Source organism: Lissotriton vulgaris, chromosome 2_1, assembly GCF_964263255.1.
Source record: "Lissotriton vulgaris chromosome 2_1, aLisVul1.2, whole genome shotgun sequence".
Lineage (NCBI taxonomy): Eukaryota > Metazoa > Chordata > Amphibia > Caudata > Salamandridae > Lissotriton > Lissotriton vulgaris.
This window is the reverse complement of record NC_141687.1, coordinates 1,448,052,279-1,448,077,019: the sequence shown is the minus strand read 5'-3', so window position 1 is coordinate 1,448,077,019 and position 24,741 is coordinate 1,448,052,279. Positions and strand designations below refer to the sequence as shown.

General features: G+C 43.6%; 1 protein-coding gene across 1 annotated transcript in view; it reads left to right on the top strand.

The window, feature by feature from the left end:
- RAB3GAP1 (RAB3 GTPase activating protein catalytic subunit 1) overlaps positions 1-24,741 on the top strand; it is a 465,696-nt gene that overhangs the window by 244,179 nt on the left and 196,776 nt on the right. Inside the window, exons 14-15 of the mRNA XM_086954315.1 lie at positions 7,075-7,176; positions 11,593-11,765. Coding sequence (XP_086810441.1) covers positions 7,075-7,176; positions 11,593-11,765 — 275 coding nt within the window. The remainder of the gene's footprint in view (positions 1-7,074; positions 7,177-11,592; positions 11,766-24,741) is intronic.

The following is a 24,741-nucleotide window of genomic DNA, read 5'->3' as shown; positions in this document are numbered from 1 at the left end:
CAGGAAGACTGACGTATCAACAACCCACTCAAATGACTCTCCATGTTCTCCATCAACTGGGGTTTACGATCAACAAACACAAATCACACCTTCAACCTTTACAGATTCAGCCACATTTGGGGGCCATGCTCAACACACAGATGGGCTTAGCATACCCAAATGTGGCTAGGATTCAAAATATTCAAACACTACTACAATAGTTTCAACCCAATCAACACAGCAGTTGACTCTTAGGTATGATGACATCTTGTATTGCAATTGTACCAATTGCTCGACTACATATGCGCCCACTGCAAGACTGTCAGGTACACCAATGGTCTCAATCACAGGGTCAGCAAAAACATCTAGTGTTGGTAGACAGCCGCACTCCTCACGCTCTGCAGTGGTGGAACACACAAAACCTATTAAAGGGGCAGCCACTTTTCAACCCTGTCCACTAGGTCATTCTCACAGCGGCTGCATCCCTTATAAGATGGTGTGCTAACCTACAGGATCTCACAGTGCAGGGTCTCTGGGATATCAAATACCGGGGTCGCCACATCAACTCCCTCAAACTTCAAGCACTTCACCCAGCATTGAAAGCATTTCTAACACCTGGCAGTCAAGGTTGTCTTGGTCAGACAACATGACAACCATGTACTGTGTACAAAAACAGAGAGGGGGGGGGGGGGGGGGGCACGCTCTCTGGAGTTATGATGCCGATCTGAGACGATTTGACAATACGTCACAACATCCACTTTCTAGCCGAATACCTCCCAGGAATGGGCAACCACTTTGCCGATCTCCTCAGCAGTATGCAGCAACAAGTCTACGAGTGGGAACTCCACGCCCCAAGTCCTCCTCCCTTACTTACATAATTGGGGGTTCCCACCGATAGACCTGTTTGCCAACTTTGGACAACGCAAAATGCTCACACTTCACCTCCAGGTTCCTACTCCCACTATCCAAAGCAAAGCTCTATGGATGAACTGGTTAGGGATATCCGCCTATGCTTTTCCACCTCTCCTTCGTCTTCCGTTTGTGGTCAGAAGCTCAGGCAAACGTCTCACCCTCATTCTAGTAGGTCCCACTTGGGCTCAACAGCCATGGTTCACTACACTGCTTGAACACTCTGTAGTTTACCACGAGAAGCTTCCCCTCAATCCGTACCTTCTCACTCAGAACCATGGAAAATCAGGCACTCAAATCCAAAGGAGCTCAACCTTGCGATTTGGCTCCTGAGGTCCTATTATTCAGTTACCATAATCTCCCACCTGAATGTATATTACCATTGTTAAAGGAGCTCATAGGCCTAAAACTTGAGCATGATAAGCAGCAAAGTGGAAAAGATTGGTCTTCTACTGTTGCAGTAAACCAATTAATCCATTTGAGGCAACTGTGGAAAACATTGTTTGCTACCTTTTTTCTTTTGCAGACTACTGGGCTAGCTTACACTTCAGTACATCAACATTTAGCTGCAGTTGCTGCCTATCCATAAAACAGGCAAAACTTATGTTTGTTCACGGTACCATTTATTCAGGCATTTATGGAAGGCCTTAAAAGAGTTATTCCACCTAGAGTTCCACCTGCACCCGCATAGAATCTCAATATTGTATGTACCAGACTTATAGGTTCACCATTTGAACCATTGCATAACTGCCCTCTCCGATTTTTGTCATGGAAGGTTGCTTTTTTGGTGGCCATTACCTCACTTAAGTGTGTCAGTGAACTCCAGGCATCAACTTTGGAAAAACCTTTCGTCCAGTTAAATAGAGAGAGGGTGGTCCTTAGAACCAATCCAGAATTCCTTTCAAATGTGGTTTCACCTTTCCACCTCAATCAGTCAGTTGAATTACTTGTTTTCTTCGCAAGGATGGCCCATATCGAAGTCAAGCATTTCTAGGTGGATAATCAAATACATTCAGACATTATATGTCAAAGCTAAAAGGACTTTGCCTACACCCCCTTTGGCACATTCTACTGGTAAGATGGGGGCTTTCCTGGGCTACATCCCAATAGCTGACATTTGTAAGGCAGCCACAGGGTCCACACTACCACTTTCACCAAATGTTATTGTGGGGATGTCTTAGCATGCCAACAAGCCAATGTAAGTCAGGCAGTGCTACATACTCTCTTTCAAACAACTGCTTTACAATCTATGCAGAGCATGTCTCTCTATAGCCACACGTGTCTCGAACAGAATGTTACTTACGCTCTAAGCCTCTGTTTGTGGCACATAGTGCTGTAGATTCACATGCAACCACCCTCCTCCTCAGACACCTATGGCCATTGCAGTTCCTTTACACTATTTTATGTGAATGGACATCTCTTTATTGATGGTTACTTTCACTCTATTCTCACCCGCCTGCCGGAAAAGAATCAAAAAATGGTGTTGATGCCTATGCGCACTATCACCAAGAGGAGGAGTCACTTTATCTCATGACTCAAAAGACTTCTTCGAAGAAAAACAACTTGCACACATTTGGACCCAACACTCGATCTGTACTAAGGTAAGTAACATATTCCTTTCAGTTCTTAAAAGTAAATCCCAATGCAATTACTTGTTTTATTGATCTACCTTCACCTAAAACATGTTAAAAAGAAAAGCAAACTACAGACAATAATTCTGCTGAGAAATTGTGCCCTCACCGCTACTCTGGCGGGCCGGTCCCTCGCGCTTCTGATTTAGGTAAGCGCCATCTTGGGTGGGTGTTGGGGAAGCGCTGTATTTACCCGCGCTCTAGCAGTCAGGTGGACTGGCTAGAGGCTGCTTCCGGGATCTCTACTTAAGCAAGGCAGGAGGTAGGTTCTGCTTGCTTAGGCTTTCACTACTGCAGCTACGCTCGCTTTAGGACGCTTTCAGCGTTTTTAAAAAATCCCGTTTTGTCTTTTATTTTTATTTGATTCACACACTGTTTCCCCTGGTTTTAACCCCTGTTCGCATTGCTGCACATTAATAGTGCCCTCACCGCTACTCTGGCGGGCCGGTCCCTCGCGCTTCTGATTTAGGTGATCGCCATCTTGGGTGGGTGTTGGGGAAGCGCTGTATTTACCCGCGCTCTAGCAGTCAGGTGGACTGGCTAGAGCCCTACTTAAACCGGCTACAATGGCGCGCAGCGTGTGCGCGCTGCGAGTGTGCCGCAGTGACGCCGGAGTCACGCCAGAGTCCAGCCCGTCTGCGCCCGTCCGCGCTAAGGACGGGCTGGATGGCTGTACATATGGCTTAGATGCCCCTGACCCTCCGCACTTTAGATATTCTACTCAGACTCTGCTTGCGCTTAAACCACCCAGGCTCTCATGTTCCTACTCTCTCTCGCCTGACGATATTCTATGCCCGCTACCGTGTGGATGCCATATTTCTGGTATGGTTAATTCCACTCCCCTTCCACCTAGTTATATGCCTAAACAACCCACTTCCCCAGGCCTTAGGACTCCGAAGGAAGAGTGTCTTATCCTAAATGCCCGCTCGCTCATTAAAAACAACATCATGTTTAGGGATCTTGTATTAGATAGGAAGCCTTCCCTGGTTTTTATCACGGAAACGTGGGCAAAGGACTAGTCTGGTCCTGATCTCATTGAAGCTGTCCCTGAGGGATATTGCTTAGCTTGTCAAGATAGACTGAGCCGGGTGGGAGGAGGGCTAGCAAGTCTTTACAAGGATCATTTTCATTGCCACACTGTCTCTATCTCCGACCCCACGGACAGCTTCCAAGCCCTATTCTTTTCCATAAAAAGTGGCCCTAGAGCCTTCTTCAATGGAATCTTAGCCTATCACCCTCCTGGCTCTCGTACCGACTTTGCACAACGGCTTCTTCATGTCTTAGAACCCTACTTTGGTCGGAAAGATTTCACGGTCCTAGGTGACTTCAATTTTCATTTGGAGAGGCATGATACTTAGGAGACTATTTCTCTGCTTGAGGCCACTCAGCCTGTGGATTTGCCCAATTAGTTAGAGGGGCTACTCATAGAGCAGGCCACACGCTCAATGGAATTTTTTCCAATGACGAGAGGTTGATAATTAAGGACTCCATCGCTCTATCATGGTCCGACCATCTGGCTGTTCCATTTGAGCTATCCCGTCCTTCCTCTCACACGTTCAAAAACACTAAGTAATAAGGACCCTCGCAGGAATTTCAAGAATATTACAAACAGCTCCCTTACCTTGTGGGCACCCAATTTGTTCTCATCCCAAGGGGAAAGTGTCTCTATGGCAGTTTCACAGTTTGAAAGGACCGTGACTGAGGCACTGGATGAACTAGCCCCTATCCAATTACGTCATCGAGCCAGGAAAAGGCCCTCAGCCCCTTGGTTCTCCGAACATCTCAGACTTCTTAGACAAGAAGTAAGGAGGCGGGAGCGATTATGGCATTCTGGTTGGGATCTAAAGAATAGGGAAGCCCATAAGACTCTGCTGAGGAATTATAAAGGTGAAATCATAAAGGCCAAACAAGAACACTTTACGGCCTTGACAACCTCACTGACCTCTCCTAAAGAGCTCTTCAGGGTAGTGGACTCCCTTATAACCCTCCAAACCCCAGATCCCGTAGTAGCATCCCAAGAGCTTTGCAATAACATTGCCTCTTTTTTCCAGGCAACAATTTTAGACATCTACTCTGCCTTGGCGCTGCAAAGATCTCTTATTACTGGGCCCCCTGCCCTGGGAGCTATGGACCATGCCCCTGCAGAAATACTTCCTTTAGGAACCATAGATTCTTTTCCCCCTCTCTCTTTGGAGGATCTGGACAGCCTCCTCAATAAAACTAAATCTGGCTCCCCCCTGGATGTATGTCCTCTTAGGATTCTCAAACAGTGCAGAGATATTTTCTTGCCCCCGCTGGTTGATATTATGAATAAAGCCATGAGGGATGGCCTTTTTCCCACCCAATGGAAAAACGCGGTGGTAAAACCTTTACTCAAAAAGGCCTCTTTGGACCCTGCGGTTCTAAAAAATTTCCGGCCCATTTCACTCCTCCCAGCCCCAGCAAAGATGCTAGAAGCACATCTTAATAAGCATCTTGCCGCATTTATAGAGAACTCGGGCTGTCTTGACTCCTCCCAACATGGATTCAGGAGGGAACACAGCACTGAGTCGGCCCTCACTATCGTGTTGGACAACATCCGCACACGTGTTGATGGGGGCCAGACCACCCTCCTGATCCTCTTGGATCTGACGGCAGCCTTAGATACCCTTTCTCCCTCAGTATTAACAGCTCGGCTGAGGGAGGTTGGGGTTCAGGGGGCAGCCTTAGATCTACTCACTTCTTTCCTCAATCACCGAGTGCAAAGAGTGAAGTTGGGGGAGTATCTATCTCCATCCCTGCCGGTGCAATGTGGGGTCCCTCAGGGGTCGGCTCTGAGTCCGACCCTATTCAACATCTATGTGACCCCACTTGCCAGGCTAATCAGATCCTATGGGATGGAGATAGTATCCTACGCGGATGACACCCAGATCCTCGTCTCTCTCTCCCAGTCAGGTGCCCCGACTGCCTCCAATTTTAGATCCTGTATGGAGGCAGTCGGGCAATGGATAATTTACAATTCATTGAAACTGAATGGAGAGAAGACAGAGGTGATGGTGTTTGGAGGGAAAGAGGATGTATGGTCATCTGGTTGGTGGCCAGACTCATTAGTAGCCTGCCCCACCCCCACCTCCTCTGCTAAAAATCTAGGGGTCATGATTGATCCCGCCCTCAATCTGGATAAACAGGTCAACAGAACCATCTCTACCTGTTGGGGCATCATTCACATCCTTAGGAGGATCAGGCACTACCTGTCATTGCAGGCAAGGAAACCGCTTGCAGTTGCCCATATTGCCTCCCGGCTGGACTACTGCAATGCGCTGTATGTGGGACTGAATAAAAGTCTACTGCAGCGCTTGCAGGTACTCCAGAACGCTGTTGCCAGGTTTGTCCTGGATCTTCCCAAACGTGCCTCAGCTACAGCGGCTAGAAAGCTGTTACACTGGCTTCCCGTGGAGGACCGTATCCGCTTTAAGACCCTGTGTATGACCTATAGGGCATTAGCTAAAAATAGTCCCACTGGTGTAGGATCCATCTTGTCCCGCTACACTCCTGTTCGGAATTTGCCCTCCTCGAGTAGACTTCTTCTGTCAGTCCCTCGATTCAGTAGAACTAAATGGGGTGGCAGGGCTTTCTCCACCCTGGCGCCCAAATGGTGGAACTCCCTCCCACTGGAATTAAGATCCCTACCCACTCTCCAGGCTTTCAGAAGTGCCCCGAAGACCCATCTTTTTGTGCAGGCCTATATGTAATGGTGACATGCCCATGTTTATGATATACTTTGTTAGGCGCCTTGATACCTTCGGGTTATTGTTTGCGCAATATAAGTTTTATTCAAATCAAATCAAACCTCACTATCACACAAGTCACAGTTAATTTGTGAACATTGTTGAAGCCTTCTTGGGAAAGGCTATCTGCAGCCAACCAGAATGGGCCTGGTGCAAACCCCAATTCTGATCAGTAGAAAAGATGGCCACTCAGATAGCTGAAAGAATAGCATTTCAATTGGTAGCCCTTTCAACCAATCAGAATGGGTTCCTGCGTTAGGATTATTATGTTTCTCTGCTGTCAGTCAATCAGACTCTCTGTAGGATAGTCTGAAACACAGGTTGATTCATTTTGTTAAAGCAGAAAATGTGCCAATTTCTTTGTAGTATCTGCAAAATAGATTTTTAACCTACTGTTACCTGATTGGAAAACATGGGGGGGAAAGCAAATGATTACTTCCAGGCATAGTCCTGTTTCATGCATATTTTAAATCATTTCCAATTATTTCTCTAGACTGCTTCTGATGGAAAATACTCATTTGCCTTTTCTGGGAAAAATAATTTCTAATGTGCCTTCTAGTTTTGCTTTCTACCACTCCATTCTTGTTACTCGACCTCTACTTCTAAGACTGCACTTCTGCTGAAAAATGCTTGTTGTACTATATTTAGCTCTTCCCTAGGAATATTTACTTTTTTAAAGCAGGCCTATTTGCACAGAACATACATGTTGAAATGTTAAACCGTGCGCCCTACGGTAAGCTTTTAGTTGGTACTAATAGATGTTTTAATATATATATATTTTTTTTAAGCATTTGTTTCCAGATGCTGCAGATAAATCATCAGAACGTCCAGATGCTAGACAAGGGACATTTGCTGAAACACTTACTACACCACGAGACAATGAGGAACAAGTATGTTTGTTATTAATCTTATTAATGTTTGGCAAAAAAAGCATACAAAAGTCATGTGATCTAAAAATGTTTCATCACAGAGCACAAAACATGTATATATGAACGCATTATTTGCATAGCACGGACCTAGCCAAAAGGTAGTGGAGCAGTGTACAAGTCAAGTAAAAAATCTCTATTCACTACATTTCTGTACATAAAAGCACAAAAATACAATACATAAAAGAACTAATCATAAAACATAAACATCTAAGAAGAGTCCAAGAAACAGGAATTTTACAGTTTTTACCTTTTACACACATTAATGTAAATAAAAGGCCTGTATTGCGTCATCACATTAAAATTACATTTTTCCGAAGTTTGAGAACCTGCCAAATAAAAGAGGGCATGGCATATCAGAGGGTTGTGTAATTTTTGTAAAAACAATAAGGCTGGTCTACACTGTCTAAATTTAAAAACAATAAATAGGTAGAGTAAAAATGTTCTTCTTAGTATATCCTAAAGTGTGCAAAAGAACATGATGTGCACATTAGATTGTCAGAAAGCCCCGCCACAAGGGCAAGGACTCAGACCTGCTAAGGTAGGAGATTAAGGTAAAATCTGGTCAACACATAGTGACGTTGTATATTTTGAACTGAAGATAAATAGAAAGGGAGGTCCACCTCATTATTCACAAGATTATATGTAGTGACAGACTGTTTGACCATATCCTTCTCTATTCTTTTCAACCAGGAAATGTTAAAAAATAGATGCTTTAGTGTGACTTTTTTAAGAATCATGCTTGATTCCGGTACCTTAAATAGCTCCAGATATCCAATCTCCTCACAGAGTGTGCACAAGCCAGCCATGTTATATCAAGGGCTGCATGGAGTTGCAGGAAGTCCTTCAATGTCAGTTCATTAAGGCCTGTCTCCTTACACCAGGTGGAGTGCCACAATAAAAGAGGTGCCATACTAATCCTCTCCTATCCTATGTGCAAGGGGCTCGTAATTCATCATGGGTTATAGCATTGGAGCAGCTAAGAGGGACTGCCATCAGTTTGTTTTAGGCACAAGTTCTCAATCTGCTATATTCCTTGTGCACCCACCATGCCCCAAAGGCCTGCCTCCTAAGAGGCAATTGCAACACTTTTGCTATTGTATATTTTTAATTAATCATAGGTTTCTAGGTATATTTGCTTTCCAATTAAATTCCAAGGTACGAAAAGGACATAGTCTCACACACTTTAAAATTGTTAATAATATGAATAGGTCTCCTCTATTTCCTTGCCCCACAGATCATTGTGAAAGTTTTACTTTCGTTCACTTGAAGATCAAGGTCAAGCCTAAAAGCTGTGTACTCCTCAGTCAGCCCATGTAACCCTCTCCCCTTTCTTGTCATTTAAAACTGTGTGGTCCGCATATTAAAGAATAGGTTGCAGTCAAGTCCCAATATAAGGTATGTCCCAATATAAGGTATGTCCCAATATAAGGTATGTCCCATGCTCTTTTCCTTAAAACTGTATCTTTTCTGTTCATATACAACGAGAACAAGAATGGGGCGAGTAACTACCCTTGCCTTACGCCCCTTTTAAAATTAAAGTGGTTGGTGCATTTACCAGTTCGCCAATACTGTACACGCCTTGGCATCCATATACAATTGTCTTAAAAAATTAATTATGGGCTCCTCTACGCCTATTTCAGCCATAATTGACCGTAGTTTTGAATGTGATACACAATCAGAGGCTGCTGATAAGTCCATGAAAGAGAAATATAGAGAACTGTTTGGCGATTGTATATTTCCATATGATTAGCGACAAATTCCTACCTTGATCGATCGTACCCAGACCTTTTTAAAGCCTTATTGTGTGTCTGTTAAAATATTATTTTCAATAGCCCAGTCCTCCAATCTGTGCAAAAGCATCCACCCCATCACCATAGAATATAAAAGGGATAACGGCCTATAATTTTTTGCCAATTCTTTTTCACCCTGTTTAAAAATAGGAATTATCACAGAGGTATTCCAGGTAGGGGGAGGCCTTGACATGGGTATTGCATTAAAAACATTGGTAAGCAGTGGTACCCATAAATTTAAGGATCACTAAACAGAACAAGTGGGACCCCGTCTGGGCCCATGGCCTTGCCCATACTACTTTCCTTCAGTGCTCTCTTCACTTCCTCTACCTATCGTAAAGGAATTCCCTGCCCATTATCGGAAGGATCTTGCCCCAAACACTGGGTGCAATAAATACTGGAAAAATGTTCCACCCATTCATCTTCTTGGATAGGAACATACATAGTGGGGTCAGAAGATTGCTATTAAGTAAGGCGCATTAAGTACCTTCCAAAACGCTGCACTATCTTTTTGTATGATAGCCATCTGAAGTTCCTCCAACGCTTCCTCCATTATCTGTGTGTTACTTACTGTGAGCACTTCCTTATAAATTGCTCTTGCATTTTTTATATCCTTCACCACTCTAGGCTTGATGCATAAGACCTTATGAATGACTGAAAGGGTTTCATGTCAAAACAACCTTGAGTATGGGCCTTGGACAGATGATCATCCTGCTTCAATGATAGTTTAAGGCTAGTCTTAAAATCAATAAAAGCGGTTTTAATCGAAGTCTGGTCTGCCCCTAGATCTAGACAGATGGCCACCTTAGTCTTGGTGTCCAGCAAGGTAGAGACAAGAACAGTGTAGAGGTCAAAGGCAAGCATGAAGTCAGTGAGTGATAGCAAAGGTATCTGGGTTCTGGGAGCCGAAGTGTACGATTACTGCATTGTTTTATAGTGCTTATTAAAGAGATGGGTCTTCAACCCTTTCCTAATTTGAAACGGCGTTGGGACAGTTCTAATGGGTACCGGAATGTTGTTCAAACCCTGCGTGCTTAGGTGGAAAAGGCATGCTGTCTTTTTTTTTCTCCTTTTTAACACTTCTTAGCTTCTATTCTGATGTCCTGGCCATGGGTGCGCTGCGCGCCACCAGAGATGGTTATCTTGTCTGCAAGGTAAGCAGAGGTGCTGTTGTGATAACTTTGTAAATGATGCATCTAGTTTTGAAGAATGGGTTGGTGGGCAAAGGCCGCCAATTTGAGTTCCATCAGCAAGAGGATGATGTGATCATATTTCTTCAGGCTCTGAATGAGACATGCTGCGGCGTGTAGTATGTTCTTAAGGGTGGGTGCAATGTTGAGTCTCCGAGGCCATGGAGCAAGGGTTTACCGCCATCCAAATGTGAGGGCTTCAACAGCAGTTCTAAGGTTGCTTTCTGAAAGAACAGTTTACATTTTTTTTTTTTTTTTTTTAGAAGAGAGCTAGTACTAGGCTTTCTTTGTTTTTTGTTTGTTGAGAACAGTCTTCTGAATTACACAGATAGTTCAGAAGAAAACTTTTTAAAGATCGGCAACTAGACTACACTACAACTGATATCTGTAGAGTATGTACGTTTGTCAACATTTGTGGGCTGTTTGTCAACTAATTGCCGGATTTGAAATTATCATCTTCACTCTACAAGCCGATTTGTTGTAGGACAAAGGCAAAAAATGTGACGCGGCTGATTTATAAAAGCTGACATCCTATGAGTGTCACTTGTAGGTGTCTGCTAATCTAGAACATTTATAGATATGGCTGCAGAAATAAAAGCTTTACTGCATTGTGCGCGCTGTGGATTGCATTTTTATTTCTCTGCTTTTTTTCCATGACGTTCCTCTCTCATCAACAGAACTTAACAACTTTCTCTCCTTCAGTCGCAGTGTTGCCACCAATAATTCTCATGCTGCAGACAGACTGAATCATCACTCAGTGTGGGCATATACTGTCACTTATTTTCAATTGCTTACTGGTGGAATTCGAAATGTATTTTATGATGCTTCTCTTAAAATATTAGCATGTATTTATATATCACTTTATAATGCATTTCTGCGGTTTCCAAGTGCTGCAAATAACAGGGATTACAATTGCCTAATTTAAGGATACTCAAATTACTGACTTTGGAAGGATGGAAGGCTCAGTTCTAACTTGTGACCTGTAGATCACTGCCTATCTCAGCTGTGAACATTTAACTCTTTAAAGTGTTATATAGTCTACAGTTGTGTTTTTTTGTGTACTCCATCCCTTTTCATCCTTTTATTAGAATGCCTTCTTGTGAAGGACAGTCACTCTTTGGAATGACTTTTACAACTCTATATGTCAGCAGCTATGTTTTGCAGTGGGTTGCTTTACAACCCCATCTTCACTCCGTGGAATATGCAATGCCGTTTTCCTCTCTACTTTTAGCAGACTAAACAAATCCTAATTTCCATCTGAGCCTGAGGATTGAGGTCTAGAACCTGAGCCACACTCTGTCTTCAGTCTAGGGCTTTTTTGTATCTTTTAAATGCAAAAAGGGTTCTTTTTGTTATTGCATACCTTATCACCTTTTTATGTGTTTGTTCTTATTTAGAATCTCTACACTCACTTCAAATCTGCCCCTTCAGAGAGCTTGACATACAAACTCGCTTCCTGCCTCTGTATGGTCAACTTCTATCTTGGTGGAGTCAAAGGAGTAGCACACCTCTGGCAAGAGTTTGTATTGGAGATGCGCTACAGATGGGAAAATAATTTCCTGATTCCCGGGTAAGAATTTAAAACAACAACTTCTTCAATTCATTTTTGTGCAGTTTAAACACCAGTATAATGTTGCCAGAAGATCTAGGTGGTCCCCAAAGGGTTACATTTCCATATTCCAGCCTGGAAATCCCTAGGGCTTGAACAACTGACTTGAAGTTATCCAGAGGGAGGGAGGAAGGTTTTGATTTTCCTTTAGTTGCTCAATTGGTAGTTAGCTCCTCTGGTGGCTGAGCTAATGTGATCCTGCATGTTCAAGTTCTTGTCAAGCATTATTCCCAGTGATTTTGTGGAATCAATGACATGTGAAATGCAATTTAGAGCTGTTAAATGTTTCCATCCATTCATCAGTTTCTAGTGATTGCTTTGGGAGGGGGGGGGGGGGGGGGGGGTGCAATTCAAAGGAATTCGGTTTTGAGAGTATTTAGTTTGAGATGGTTGCAGGTCAGCCAATTCAGAGTTTTTTCGTAGAGTTGCGGTGAGGGACCTAATATCTCCAGGAAGGAGATTTTCAGATAAAGTTGGATGTCGTCGGCATACATGTGATAATTGATGTTTGTTGTTTTCAGAATTTCGGTTAACGGATCCATGAACAGGTTAAAGAAAGTGAAAAAGACAGATATATCCTGAGCTTGCAACAACAGTAAATCAAGTTCTTAATAAATCAAGGTTTTAGACGATCTTCTTAGCTTCATTTATTGTATAGTACTTCTTCATATGTAATCCTAGCCACCAACACGTGTTTCGTATTTAGTGGTATAAGCGACAGACTTTCTCAGGGCTTTTCTTAACAATGTATTTCTATACTTAAGCAGAAGTATCAATGATGTCAGAGTGATGCAAAGCAAGTATTGGTAAGTAGGAAGGCTTGTGGTAATGAGGAAATATAAATGTTTTGGTCATGTTATGTTCCCTAGCGCGTACCCCACCGACTCCATGTACCAGCTTAAAGTGCATGTAATTTCCCTCCTGAGCCAGCTATGAAGACGCAAATACATTTGCGTCCAACGTTAACTTGTCCTCTTTCAGATCCACCCTGAATGGATTATATACTCCGTTCCTAAGTATGCTATGCCACCGTCTTTTTGTAGTGTACTTTACATGTTTTTCCTGCTCTGGCAGAGTAGGCCCTGAATTTCTGCCATCGAGCCTCTTTGGGCTCCTGACTCTGACAGCCTCTGCCCAGGCTACCTCTGTACCCGTGAACTCTGACTTACTTTCAGCGCGGCCCCTCGCGCTCAGCTCAGCCTGCTTTCTGCCAAGACTGACTATAACCTTCGAGTTATCTGTTCCGCTCCTCGAAAATGCATTCCTGCCTACTAGCCTCAGTAAACATCCTCCCCAGCTGCAGAGCCAAAGGGCCGACCTGTCTCAATGCAAGTAATTCATAGCCTCTGTTACCATGCTCCCATGGAAGGCCCCGTGCCCCCACGCTTCTCATGTAGACACTTAGGCGCTTATACACGCATCCACAGTTAGCATAGAATAGCTTCTGCCCTAGAGACCTTTCCGCCCAGATAGTATGGTTCCTAAACATCAGATATCAGATATGATAGAAGTACAAGTTGATCTGACATGCCAGACTTCTGTCTCTTGCCGTCAGTGTAAATGTCAAGTCCCCTGCACCCCGTCAATCACACGTCATGCAGCTGCGCGCGCATCCAAGCTTCCGATTTCTGCTGACATTGCAACAATTCTGTTAGCACCACCCCTTGGTGCCACCCACTTGCGTCACCTATCAGTGACGTTTCTAGTACACACCTCCAGTTCACGCCTAGTTCACGCCTCTTGATTACGTACTAGTACCACGTGTATACTGTTATCTTGTCTTCTCTCAGCTGTTACGCCTCTTGCACTATTACTTATGATGTGAATTAAGTATATAAGCTATGTATTGTTAATAAACTGTAGCGCGCTCATCTATCCCTTCTGACACCCCTGTGGTGTTCAGAATCCGATATCTTGGTCACGACCATTCCTTTATGAGGAATAAAACCCTTAGAAACTCTAACACCACGGACGCTGTCTTTTTTCATCCGATCTGAGTTATTATTGATTAAGTACTTACCTGCATAGAAATTAAGAGAGTAAATTAATTATTTACGTCAGTAAAGTAGATCAACCAAATGCAAAAGTATTCAAAATTGATGAAAATGCTCCAACGAACCTTAAAAGCAGCGTAATCTGGCACGAGTGTTGCAGTACGCCACTTCCCAACACTCGTCGTGGGAAGGTTGTCCGCGTAATTAAAGACTACGACCTCTCTTTTACGCAGGGCCTGAACCAAGGGGAGAACATACAGATTGAAAAGTAAGGGTGACAGGGAGGAGCCCTGCGGGACCTCACAGGTCAGTTTCTTTTGCTCTGCCCTGAGGCAAGCAAGGCGCACCGATTGGGAATGGTTGCTGAGAAAGGAAGTAGTCCATTTCAAAGACAAGCCCTGAATCCCAACGAGGCCGACACGGTCGATCAGGAGATGGGGATCAACCGTGTCGAAGGTAGCCAGCATTGTTTTTGGAAGTGTGTTCAGGGCGCTCAGGCCACATGGGCGGGTTGGGGCTGATGTGTGAAAGCACCGGTAGGAGATCCAAAGCAGTCCATAAGTCGTTTCAATCTTTTCCATCTTACCCAGGAAGAAGGTAGAAAGTTATTTGCAGTTAGGTTGCAGATTAGACCCAAAGTAGAAGGTTGGGTTGCCTGATGGATTGCAATTTGACGAGTTCAAACTGTTTTTTTTGTCTGTTCTACTGTGCCATTTAGCTATTTCCTAAGGAAGACTGCTTTTGAGCTACGTATGCGTTTGTTGTAAATATTTTTCGGAGATCTGGGTGTTTGTGATGTTCGAGAGAGGGGCAAAATCTCCATGACCGTTCAGAAAATCTTACATTGCATCTTTCAGCATTAGGCTACAATTGTACCAAGGTTTGGAGCCTTTGGTGGACACTCCTTTTAGTTGGAGGGGTACAATAGCATCTAGTATGGTTGTCATAGAATTATTGTAATGATCAGTAAGGAGCTGGACATCTGACATGTCCTTGTAGGGTTTAGTATGTAATTGCTGATAGAGGTCAGTTCATTCAGGTCTATATTTCGAGTACTCCTTATCCAGTGTCTGTTTATTTTTTTATTTGAGCCTTTTTGAGGTCAGCGTTTTAGTGATGAGGAAAGTGATGCTATGGTGGTCTGTCTAGTCATATGGAACAATAGATTCAAGTTTAGTGGAATTGGCCTTCGAGATGATTAGATCCAAGTTAGCTCCCAGGTTGCGGGTAGTGCTGTCGCAGATTTATATTAGGTTTAGATCAGCTAGAAAGTTTTAAGGCTGATCACGGTTTGGTTGTTTATGTAATTCCAGTAGAGGTTGAGGTCACCAAGGAAGATCTGGGCGCAGTGTAGACCGGAGTTGGTCATAATGATTTCCATAATTTGTTCAATGAATGGGAGGTCATCTCCTGGAGGGTGTTAAAACTCATACAATTTGCACTTAGGTCTATCTTTACTCAAAATATTGATGCCTAGATATTCACACGAGGTGAGAGTGTTGTTTTGTGCTTGCTTCACAGAGCGTTTGTTGCTGTGAATGAATGCGATACCACCACCAGGTCTGTTCAGTCTGTCTAATCTGATGATGTTTTAGCTAGGCTGTACTAGAAAGTCAAGAGTTTGAGTGAAGGAGTCATTTAGCCATGTTTCAGTCTGGGCTATGAGGTTGAGATCATGACTAAGGATGAGGTCCGCAATATCTGCTGTGTGTTTAGATGCCGATAGGCAATTGAGTAGCATACATTTTAGGTGGGGTATTTTGACATCTGAGGAAGCCTGAGTGATGGGAATTTGCTTGAGGTTGAAATTGTTAAAAGCTCTGCGATTGGGCCTAGGTTCTCTGTGTGGATTCATCTGAATTGTTTGGATTTGACCCAAGTTGTCTGGGGTATTGTAGTGTATAGATTTTTATGAGAGGAGGAGGAAGTAGATATTGTCCGAAAATGAATTTCTCAACCTGATGGGCCAGGTGGGGACGCTGGTGTAGGGAATTGTTCTCCAGGTGAACTGGGGTGATAATTTGGTTGCTGAGATCCCATTGGATGTGGGGGGTGGCATGCATCTCTCATGCTTGTTGCTAGAATGTGAAAGGGAATGTCTATTCTTACTTAGCGACTTGGTGGTACAACATTAATTAGCTAGCTTGGAGGTGATGGCTTAAGGCTTCGTATTTCAGCCTTAAGTTGATGAAGCTCCGGAGAGATCTCAATGAGTTTAGTGTCAAGTGTGGTGTGGGAACAGATGGTCGATATGTAGGTCAAGGGGCAAGGAGAAAGGGTGTTCCTGCAGTTAGTTTTAGGGAGAGGCTAAGTAGGGAGAACCAGGGGAGGGGAGGGAGGACTAGAGATAGAGTCCTGATTGAGGTGTAGGGTTGTGCGGCTCATGAATTGATTGAAGGGGAGTGCTGAGGAGAGAGGGACCATGTTATTGGTCAATTTAGGGGTTTCCGAGTTTGCAGGCGTCATGGTTTGTTCCAAGGGGAGTATCTCCGACTTATCAGTGATGACAGTGGGTGTATGTTCAGACGTCTGGGCAGAGATAAGTTGAAGGTGTTAGTGACTGGGCAGTTTGTTTCAGAGGTCACTTCTCTAGAGGTGTGGAGAGGGCTCAGACTATTGCGATGATAAATGCAGGTTGAATCAGGCTTGAGGGGTAGTGGTCAGTGAATGCTGTTGGATATGCTGAACAAGGTGGATGATGAGAGGGGGAAGGGGTTTCAGCAATACAAGTGGTGGGAAGAGGGGAGGAAGCAGCAAGAGGTGCCTGAGAGATGTCTAGAGGGCTAGGGGTGAGCTTGGGTCGGGGTGAATTGTTTCTTCATCACAGAGATTTTGATAAATGAGAAAATGTCATCAAGGAGTTCTAGGTTGCGTTCAGATCTTGGCTGAGGTTAATCCCACTATTATAAAGGAAGATGGACCTAATGAGAGTCTAAGACTTTGGGACTTTTAGTGGATGCAGTGATCCGAAGCAGAGAGCAAAGGGCTTTCCTCCATTGTGCTCATCTTTTAGTAGATGATATGGGGCAAATAATTGGGTGGCTGGACGAAAGTTTCAGGCCTCCTTTCTAAAAAAGTAGGTAAATTCCCTACCATCTGAAATCAGAGTTATCCCTTCACCTGCATCTTCCAAAAAACAAGTAAAAATGCTGTTGATGAACAAGTTCTTGCCATAGCTCCCAGGATCATGAATCTCTGACAGAGATAAAGCACACTGTCCGCGCTGGTAATCTATCTCCTGACACTGGCTGTTCTGTTGATCTCTCTGTTGGACTAGAGGGAGTTCTTCACTCTGCCTTGGTACTGCTGCTTCCTGTACTGTTAGTGAGATTCATATTATTGTTTGTTACCTGCTTTACCTGTTTATCTCACCCATATAATATATAAAGCGTTATGTTGGACTCTTGGAAGCTCTTCCCCCCCCCTGCATGGGCTCTACTTCCTGTACTGTTATTGTGATTGTTATTACTGTTATCCCCTTCGATGCTGGTGACGGAACCATTCCGTCATCAGTCACGGTTGGGCTGTGCTGATGACGGAATGGTTCCGTCACAACCACACCCATTTCGGTGAGGGGGGCAGCACAGCAGGGGAATCGGGGCAGCAGCCATGTGGCTAATTATTGTCGAACCTACCAGTTTCATTTGTAAAGCGCTACCCTCTTAGGTCATGTTCGCAATATATTAAACTCTAATAAAAAAACAAGTCATGATATCCCCAAGGCTATTATTACAGCTACCATTTCTTGGGTCTCTCAGTGTGAACCCTGAAGGGCTAGTGGTCCATGTCCTACTGTCTGCTGTGATATGATGCTTACATTTTCTCTTTGGGTACATCCTCTCCTTGTAAAGGAAAGTAGGTGTCTTTTTAGTTTAAGATGCACATTATTATTATTTTTTCATTTTTTAATTGAGTTTTATATAGTGCATGCATGACACATTAGGGATCAGAGCTCTGTACAATACACATAAAAAGTTTCTTAGTACATAAGTTTTAACAAATATCAAAGGTCACTGTCTAATGTCACCCAGTCTGGTAATAGGGATTTAAAGATTGTAAGTTTTATGAGGGATTATGAGGCAGTATACATTCTGTGTCCATGCACCAGATTGTTAGCCACCCTAGTGCTGTGTCAGGTACTATGTAGTTCCCCCATTTTTGCCAGTTGTTCATTTGGTTGGAATTGTGGGGCTTCTTGATAGTGAGGTGGGGTTTTATTTAGCCTTCCTTCCAGGCAACAGGCCAGTACTATTATGTGTAGTAGTCCTAGCTAGTTTGGTGCCTAGTATTGGTAGGCTTATTCCCTTATGATACCTAGGTGCCTTTCTAGTAGTAAGGATTTTACTTTTATTGAAGTAGGCATAGATTTTCAAGTGGAATCAAGTTCCATACCCTTGGTGCATTTCCCGTGAATGAGCGTTTGTATGATCTATGTTTTTTTCTACTTTGGCGGTTCCAGGAGCAGTGACTGTCTGCTCCTGAGTGTGCGGTTTCTTTCTGATCTGGTCAGTTTAAAAAAAAGGATTTGCAGTGTCTTTTGGTCCACAGCCTTGTGTGTGATGCAGGCTGTTTTGTGGGTGCATATCTCTTCACTTAGTAGCCTTTTGAGTCTTGCAAGAGTAGATGTGATGTAGTCGGAGCATTTCCTTCCTAAATTGAGCCTGGCTGCTGCATTTAGTTTTGCTTTCATATGGGCTAGGTTGGATTTTGATGTACTAGTGAGGGTCGATGAAGGAAGCTGGCTATATATATATTGTGCACCAAAATGAGGTATACTGTGCTGAGTTGAGGCAACCCTTATTGGTTTACAGAGATTAAAGTAATGATCCCAAATGCTCTCTTTTGTGGAAGTGTGTGCGAGCAATTAGGCTGATTAGAGGTTAGTGTTAAACATTTATTGCACACACACAGTGAGTAAGTGAGACACGCACTCCATTGAAAAATCGGACACCAATTTTATACATATGAAACAGATTTTTATATGAATTTAGACACCAAGATGATCGTAATCGAATAAGTACTTTTTAAGATAGCAATTTTTCAAGACTTAGAAAATGCACTGCATTGTATCTTTAAAGTGGCAATTTTTGCCTATGGGGGAAAACATATACTGTATTCGGTCACTTAGCAATGACTTCCAGGACTGTTCTTCAGAACTTCTGCACCTTTTAAGTCAATGGGAAACGTTCCTGTTGAAAAGAGACTGCAGGAAGGGACTGGAGGGTCAGTCTGGGAGAACCCACAGGAGGGCGCAAGTCTTGAAGGTCTTGGGCATGCAATGATACCACTAGTCCACTCACACTTTGGCTGGTGGTCTTGTTTACACTGGTGCTTTGCCCGGCAGGGTCTTGTGGCTGTAGACTTTTGCTCATCTCTGTTCCTGCAGGAAGAGGCTGCAGGTTGCTACTGGGGGACCAGCCCGGCTAATCCCAAGGGTGGCTCGGCTCCTAAGGGTCTGAGGACCACTCTTTCACTGCGGTTACTGGGGAACTTTGAGGCATCAGGTCACGGCCAGTCAAAGGCCTAATCTGGGTCTCGGGGACCTGGTGAAGAGGGGGAACAGGGCATCAGGGCCAGTCTCTGTGCTGGCCTGGTGAATCCTGATGTCCCTCTACAGTAAGTCTTGCTTGGTGCTGTTGTAGTCCGGACTAGACCACCATCAAGCCTTGGTTGCTACAGCTATTCCAGTATACCAAGGTTATTGGTGCTGGGAGGCTCCTGGAAGACCTGGCGTTTACAAACTCGGTTAGGAAACTTATCTGACTTCATGGAGCATGAAGACCTTCTTCTGTGGTGCTGATCAACACGGTGGACCGACAGATGCTTTGTGGTGCCTGCAGATGCAAGGGAGCAGCTCCTCTACTCCAAGGCAGATCTTTCCCAGTTGTTGTGGGGCTAGGCAGTCCTCCAAGGGTTTTGCAGAAGATGTCCAGCATTTGACAAAGTCGGTCCAGCGATGGTCGAAATGCAAGCAGCCTAGCCGGGTTTTGTGCCAATTTTTGGTGTAGGTCTTCAGTTGTCGCTCTTTTCGGTCCTTCTTTCTTCCTCAGTTCCCAGTAGTTGAATCTGATTTCCTGGTGTCTGGGGGCCACCTAAATACTCAATTTAGAGGCTTTAAGGGGAGTGAAGGGTAGTTACTAATGAGTTACTTACCCCTAGGTTCACTGCATCCCCTAGAGGACCATTTTATTTGGGTAGTGGGCATCACCTTGTCCCAGAGTTCCTAATTCCACCTCACACAAAATGGTGGAATTCCTATTTTCGCATTTACTCCAAGCTGCTCACCCTGGAGGTATGCCCATCCTGGCAGTGGAACACGCCTCCTGTATAGCTAATTTTCTGCCTGTCCTGGTGTCAAATGGGCCTCAGGGCAGGGGGTGGCATCCACCAAGTCTGGCGTGCTCTTTGAAACTCCCTGCATTGACATCCTAATTTACTAGCCATAATGTTTGGAGAAGTTGTGAACACCTCCTGCCAGAGAAGGCATTGTTTCTGTCCTCTGAGAGTGGGGCTCTTGCCTCAAAGGGGGTCAGAAACCCGTCTGTGGTGGGAAGCGGGACATGAACTAGTCAGCCAGGAACTAGTCAGCCAGGAACTAGTCAGCCAGCGCACTTGAGGACTAGTAAGTTTCAAGGGGTACCTCTATGGTACCCTCTGAGTGCAGGTATTGATAAACCCAACACTGGAATCAGTGTGGGTGTATTAATGAGGAGTTTAATACCAAACACCATAGGTTTCAGTGAAACCATTATGTAGCTGGGAAACTCTTTTTGACTAGTGCTCAGTACATACCTTAAGATGGCTTCCGTGCTCACTTGTAATATCCAGGAGTGGAGCTAGACATTACAGGGGAATATCTGCTCATGCAGATATGTCCTCACATGTGCTATAATGCACCTTGCCTTGGGGCTCCAAGGCCTGCTTTATGGGTGACTTACATATAGCCCATGGAGTGTCTTTGCATGGCACAGAGGATTGTCATGTTTTCTAACATGGTTTGTACTGTATCATGCAGTCTGCAATGGCAGTCTGTGTGGAATTTGTGTTTGGGCCCCCTAGGATGGCATATGATATCCTGCATCCCTTTTGGACCCTCTTTATTACCCATGCCCTACGGACCTCGGGTAACATTTACTAGGGACTTACAGGGGTACTAAAGTCCTTTGCTAATTGTAGAACAAGCAGTCATCACTTTGTTTTAAGGAAGGAGCCGTGGCACTGAGGTCTGATTATCAGTTCTCAGTGTACATTCAGTTATAAATCAGCATCTAGCAGTTACAAAGGGGCAAAAAGTGGAGGGGACAACTGTAAAAAAAAAAAAAAAAGGCCCAGTTTCCTACAGTCTTGTTCCTGTGGTCTGGTCCGGGTATCACCATATCCTGGATCACATTTCTGAGATCTTTATGAGGTATGAAGGGTTTGATATTTTTTTATGCATTTTTCAAATGGCACTTCTTGCTGTGATATTTATGTGGGTAGTCTTGTTAAAACGTTTGTCTAGTGTGATCCCTAATGATTTGATGTGTTTTGGCAGCAAATAGTGTCCAGTTGTGAAATCCATTTTTGTATCTGAGAAGTGTTGTTTTTTTGGGAGATGAGCAGAAATTCAATCTTTTGGTGGTTACGTTTTAGGTGATTTGTATGTAGCGAGTGTTGCACTTCCATCGGTGTCTGATTTTGGTGGAGGATATCCTTTGGTAAAGTCATTTTATGGTAACATTGCCTGTTGCCCGCATATAGGTGGTATTTGGAATTTGCCTCTTTCATGAAAGTGGTCAAAAGTTCCATGTAAAGGTTGAATAATGTTGCGGATAAGATTGAGCCTTGGGGGAGACCTTGGTTGACTGGTTGTATAGTGAGTTGTTCACTTTGACTAGTTGTGAGCTACTGTTAAAGTATGAGATGTACCATTTTAGGACTGTGCCCTTGATTCAGTGCTTCACTCCGGGTTGTTTAGTAGTGGTGTGTGGTCAGCTGTGTCGAAGGCTGAAGAAAGGTCTAGAACTATTAGCAGACATGAGTTCCCTGTGTCAAGCATCCTGTATATGTATTCAGTTATGTTTAGGATGGCTGTTTCTGAACTACGTCCTGTTCTGAAGCCCGACTAAAGAATGTCGAAGATTGTGATTTTCTATGTGTTGACTGAGCTGGGATCATATTCCCTTTTCCCTGGCTTTTACTAGGAAGGTAGGTTTGGTACTGGGTGGAAGTTGTCTTTGGAGTCTCCAGCTGTTTTTTGAGGAGTGGGTGGTATTTGTCCTAGTTTAAGGGAAACTGGCATTGTGCCTTGGATTAGTGAGGCATTTCATGTTGGTCCATGTAGGTGCTATGATTGTTTGAGTTGTTTTATTAGCTGTGATGGGAAGGGTTCATCAATGTTGGGTTTAGATCTGATGAGCTTGATGATTTCGTTCTCTTCAAGTTTTCGGAACATGTCATATTGCGTTGGTCTTCAGTAACAGTAGTGTAGTGTAGTTCCTATTTTCCCAATAGGCCCTGCGCATTGGAATAACAAACAGTAGTATAGACGTAGAAGTGCGGATCTTCCAGGTCTCCACTGACTATGCTAAACTTAATTGGGTTTGTTACCAACTAGCTCAGAGGTCACTGGAAACTTTCTTGACTGAATAGGAAGTGATCAGCTTCCCTGGTACAGACAAGAAGGGATTCAGTTTTCCAACAACCGCATAAACATGACAACTTTGCTCCTTAGAATAAGAGTCAATCTCTAGAGTCGTGTGAAACAATAGACAGTTATTTTACTCAGTCAGTTGTGCAGATTACTTTCACCAAGATGCAGAGAATAGAGAGACGGGCGTTTTCAATAAAAAGGTATTATTTATTGAACAGTCTTTCTTCTCATGCAAGAGAAATGAATTGCCACAATTGCAAGACTAGTTATTATAAAAAGTGCGTACAGTAAAAAGAGGATTGCGAAATAATACTGTAAAAGCATTGATATGGTTTCTTAGCCATACAATGGTTAAAATGAATAAAATATATACATTCATATATACATTCGACTAACGTACTCAACTGGTGCTTCTAACTACGCCTACCCCAGTGTACCTTACCTAAGCCTAATACTTGGGAGGGAGTAAGGAAGTAGCAGTTTTAGTTAAGTTGGTTTTGCCAAGGTTTGCTTCAAGAATTCTCTCTAAGGGTTTAGTCAACACCATACCTCTGGAATAGAATGTTGGAGGTCTTGTATCTCCTTCCAGGACTCGATATCCCAGTCACTCTCAAGAGTAGGCTGGAAACGCCAGAGCTGGATTTTCTCGGCAGGAGAAAATACAGCGTCTCTCTCAGCGTGTCGAGGAGGAGGAGGGGCAGCGTCCGAGGGCAGCTTGTATCTGCTGGATTCTGAAGGGGACAGCTGTTCTGCTCCTATGTTAACCACATCATCGCTATCATTGATGTCGTTGAGGCAGCGTTTGCTTAAGGCAACGTTGGTAATATTTATACCCGAAAGGTGCCTTGTTTGACGTAAGTTTTTGGGCATAAGACGTCAATAAAGATGTCACTAGGAAGTGATCGTCTCTCAGTGCTCATTAGAGTTCTATTACTAATCAAAACATAGCAAGCGGGCTTTTCCCAGGTTGCTGAGTTTTATCTTGTTGAAGAACTCGGAGTGTAATCTAGGAATCTTAGATAGTGGCTTCTGCTGTGTCATTTGCTCTAATGAGCTGCAGAGGAAGCCGCAGAGGAAGAGATTCTGAAATGTGGCTCTGATCGGGTTAGGCCAGAGACGAGTTTCTGAAATATTACTCTTGATCGTTTATGCCATTATAGGGGAATAAATGGATTATAGCCGTATAGGGGCATAAGGTCAGAGTATTGATCGGGGTCCTATATTAGAACGCGACACCCACTCCACGAATTTATGTCCATCAATTTACTAAAAACTATAGTAAAAGATGCATGTGTAACATTACCCACCCCAAAATACATATTTGCATTTGAAATGGCGTTTTTGAAATACATGGATGTACTGTACGTCTTTAAGCATAGAAATCATTAAAAATTATAGCATATGTCATCAGTGAACGATTTTGCGAAAAAATTACACATGAAAATATCTCTTAATACAGAAAGGAAGTGCGAGATAATTTAATCACATATAAATGCATTGCTGTAAAATGTGCTAGAGGCTGATGTAAAGTTATTATGTCTCTAGATTTACCTAAAAATAGAAGCTTCTGTTCTTTACGAATAGGTCTACTTTAAGCAAAGAATTTCGTGCCAGAAAAAGGTAAATATTTTGAAAAATGTTAAATTCTAAAAAAAAATTCTTGGTGAACGGGGGAATAGAGTTCCAACGCTTTTCAGCAGTTTTTGTTGATCAAAACTGAAGGCCGAATTCAGAGTTCATGGGAACGCTGTGTGTCGGAATGCTTTTCAAAAAGTTATTGTTTCTGTTCAGGGGAGAACATCATATCAGACAGGCTCTCAAAGAATTGGTCTACAAAATCAGGTGCTGTAACTTGGCAGGTGTGAGAATGATTGCTATCATCAAAGTCTGGATCAGCAATGCTCACAGAAGGTCGTACCTGGGTGATGTTGCTTTTATTTCTCGCTCCACTGTCACCACCTAGTCGTAGCACAGGAGTCTCAACGAATGCCGTCATCCGGATTGGTAGCCGTTGGGGACAACACAATGCTTGAGCCGTTATAGGACTTAGCAAAGTATCGATATCCATTGGTACTGCTGATGGAAGTGCAAGACAGATGTCCAACACGCACTCATCTCCGCATAGCATACATCGAAGCACAGGTAAGATGCAGGACTGCCATATCGGTCTGAATGAAAGAAACCAGGTCATGTTCAGATCTCTCAGCCTGGCCAATCCAAGGACTCTAGTTATTCTGTCCCGGTAGCGTATTGCTAGGATCGTTTCTTCCATCCTTGTAGGAGTCATGTCTGAGTTTTGGCTTGCCATATC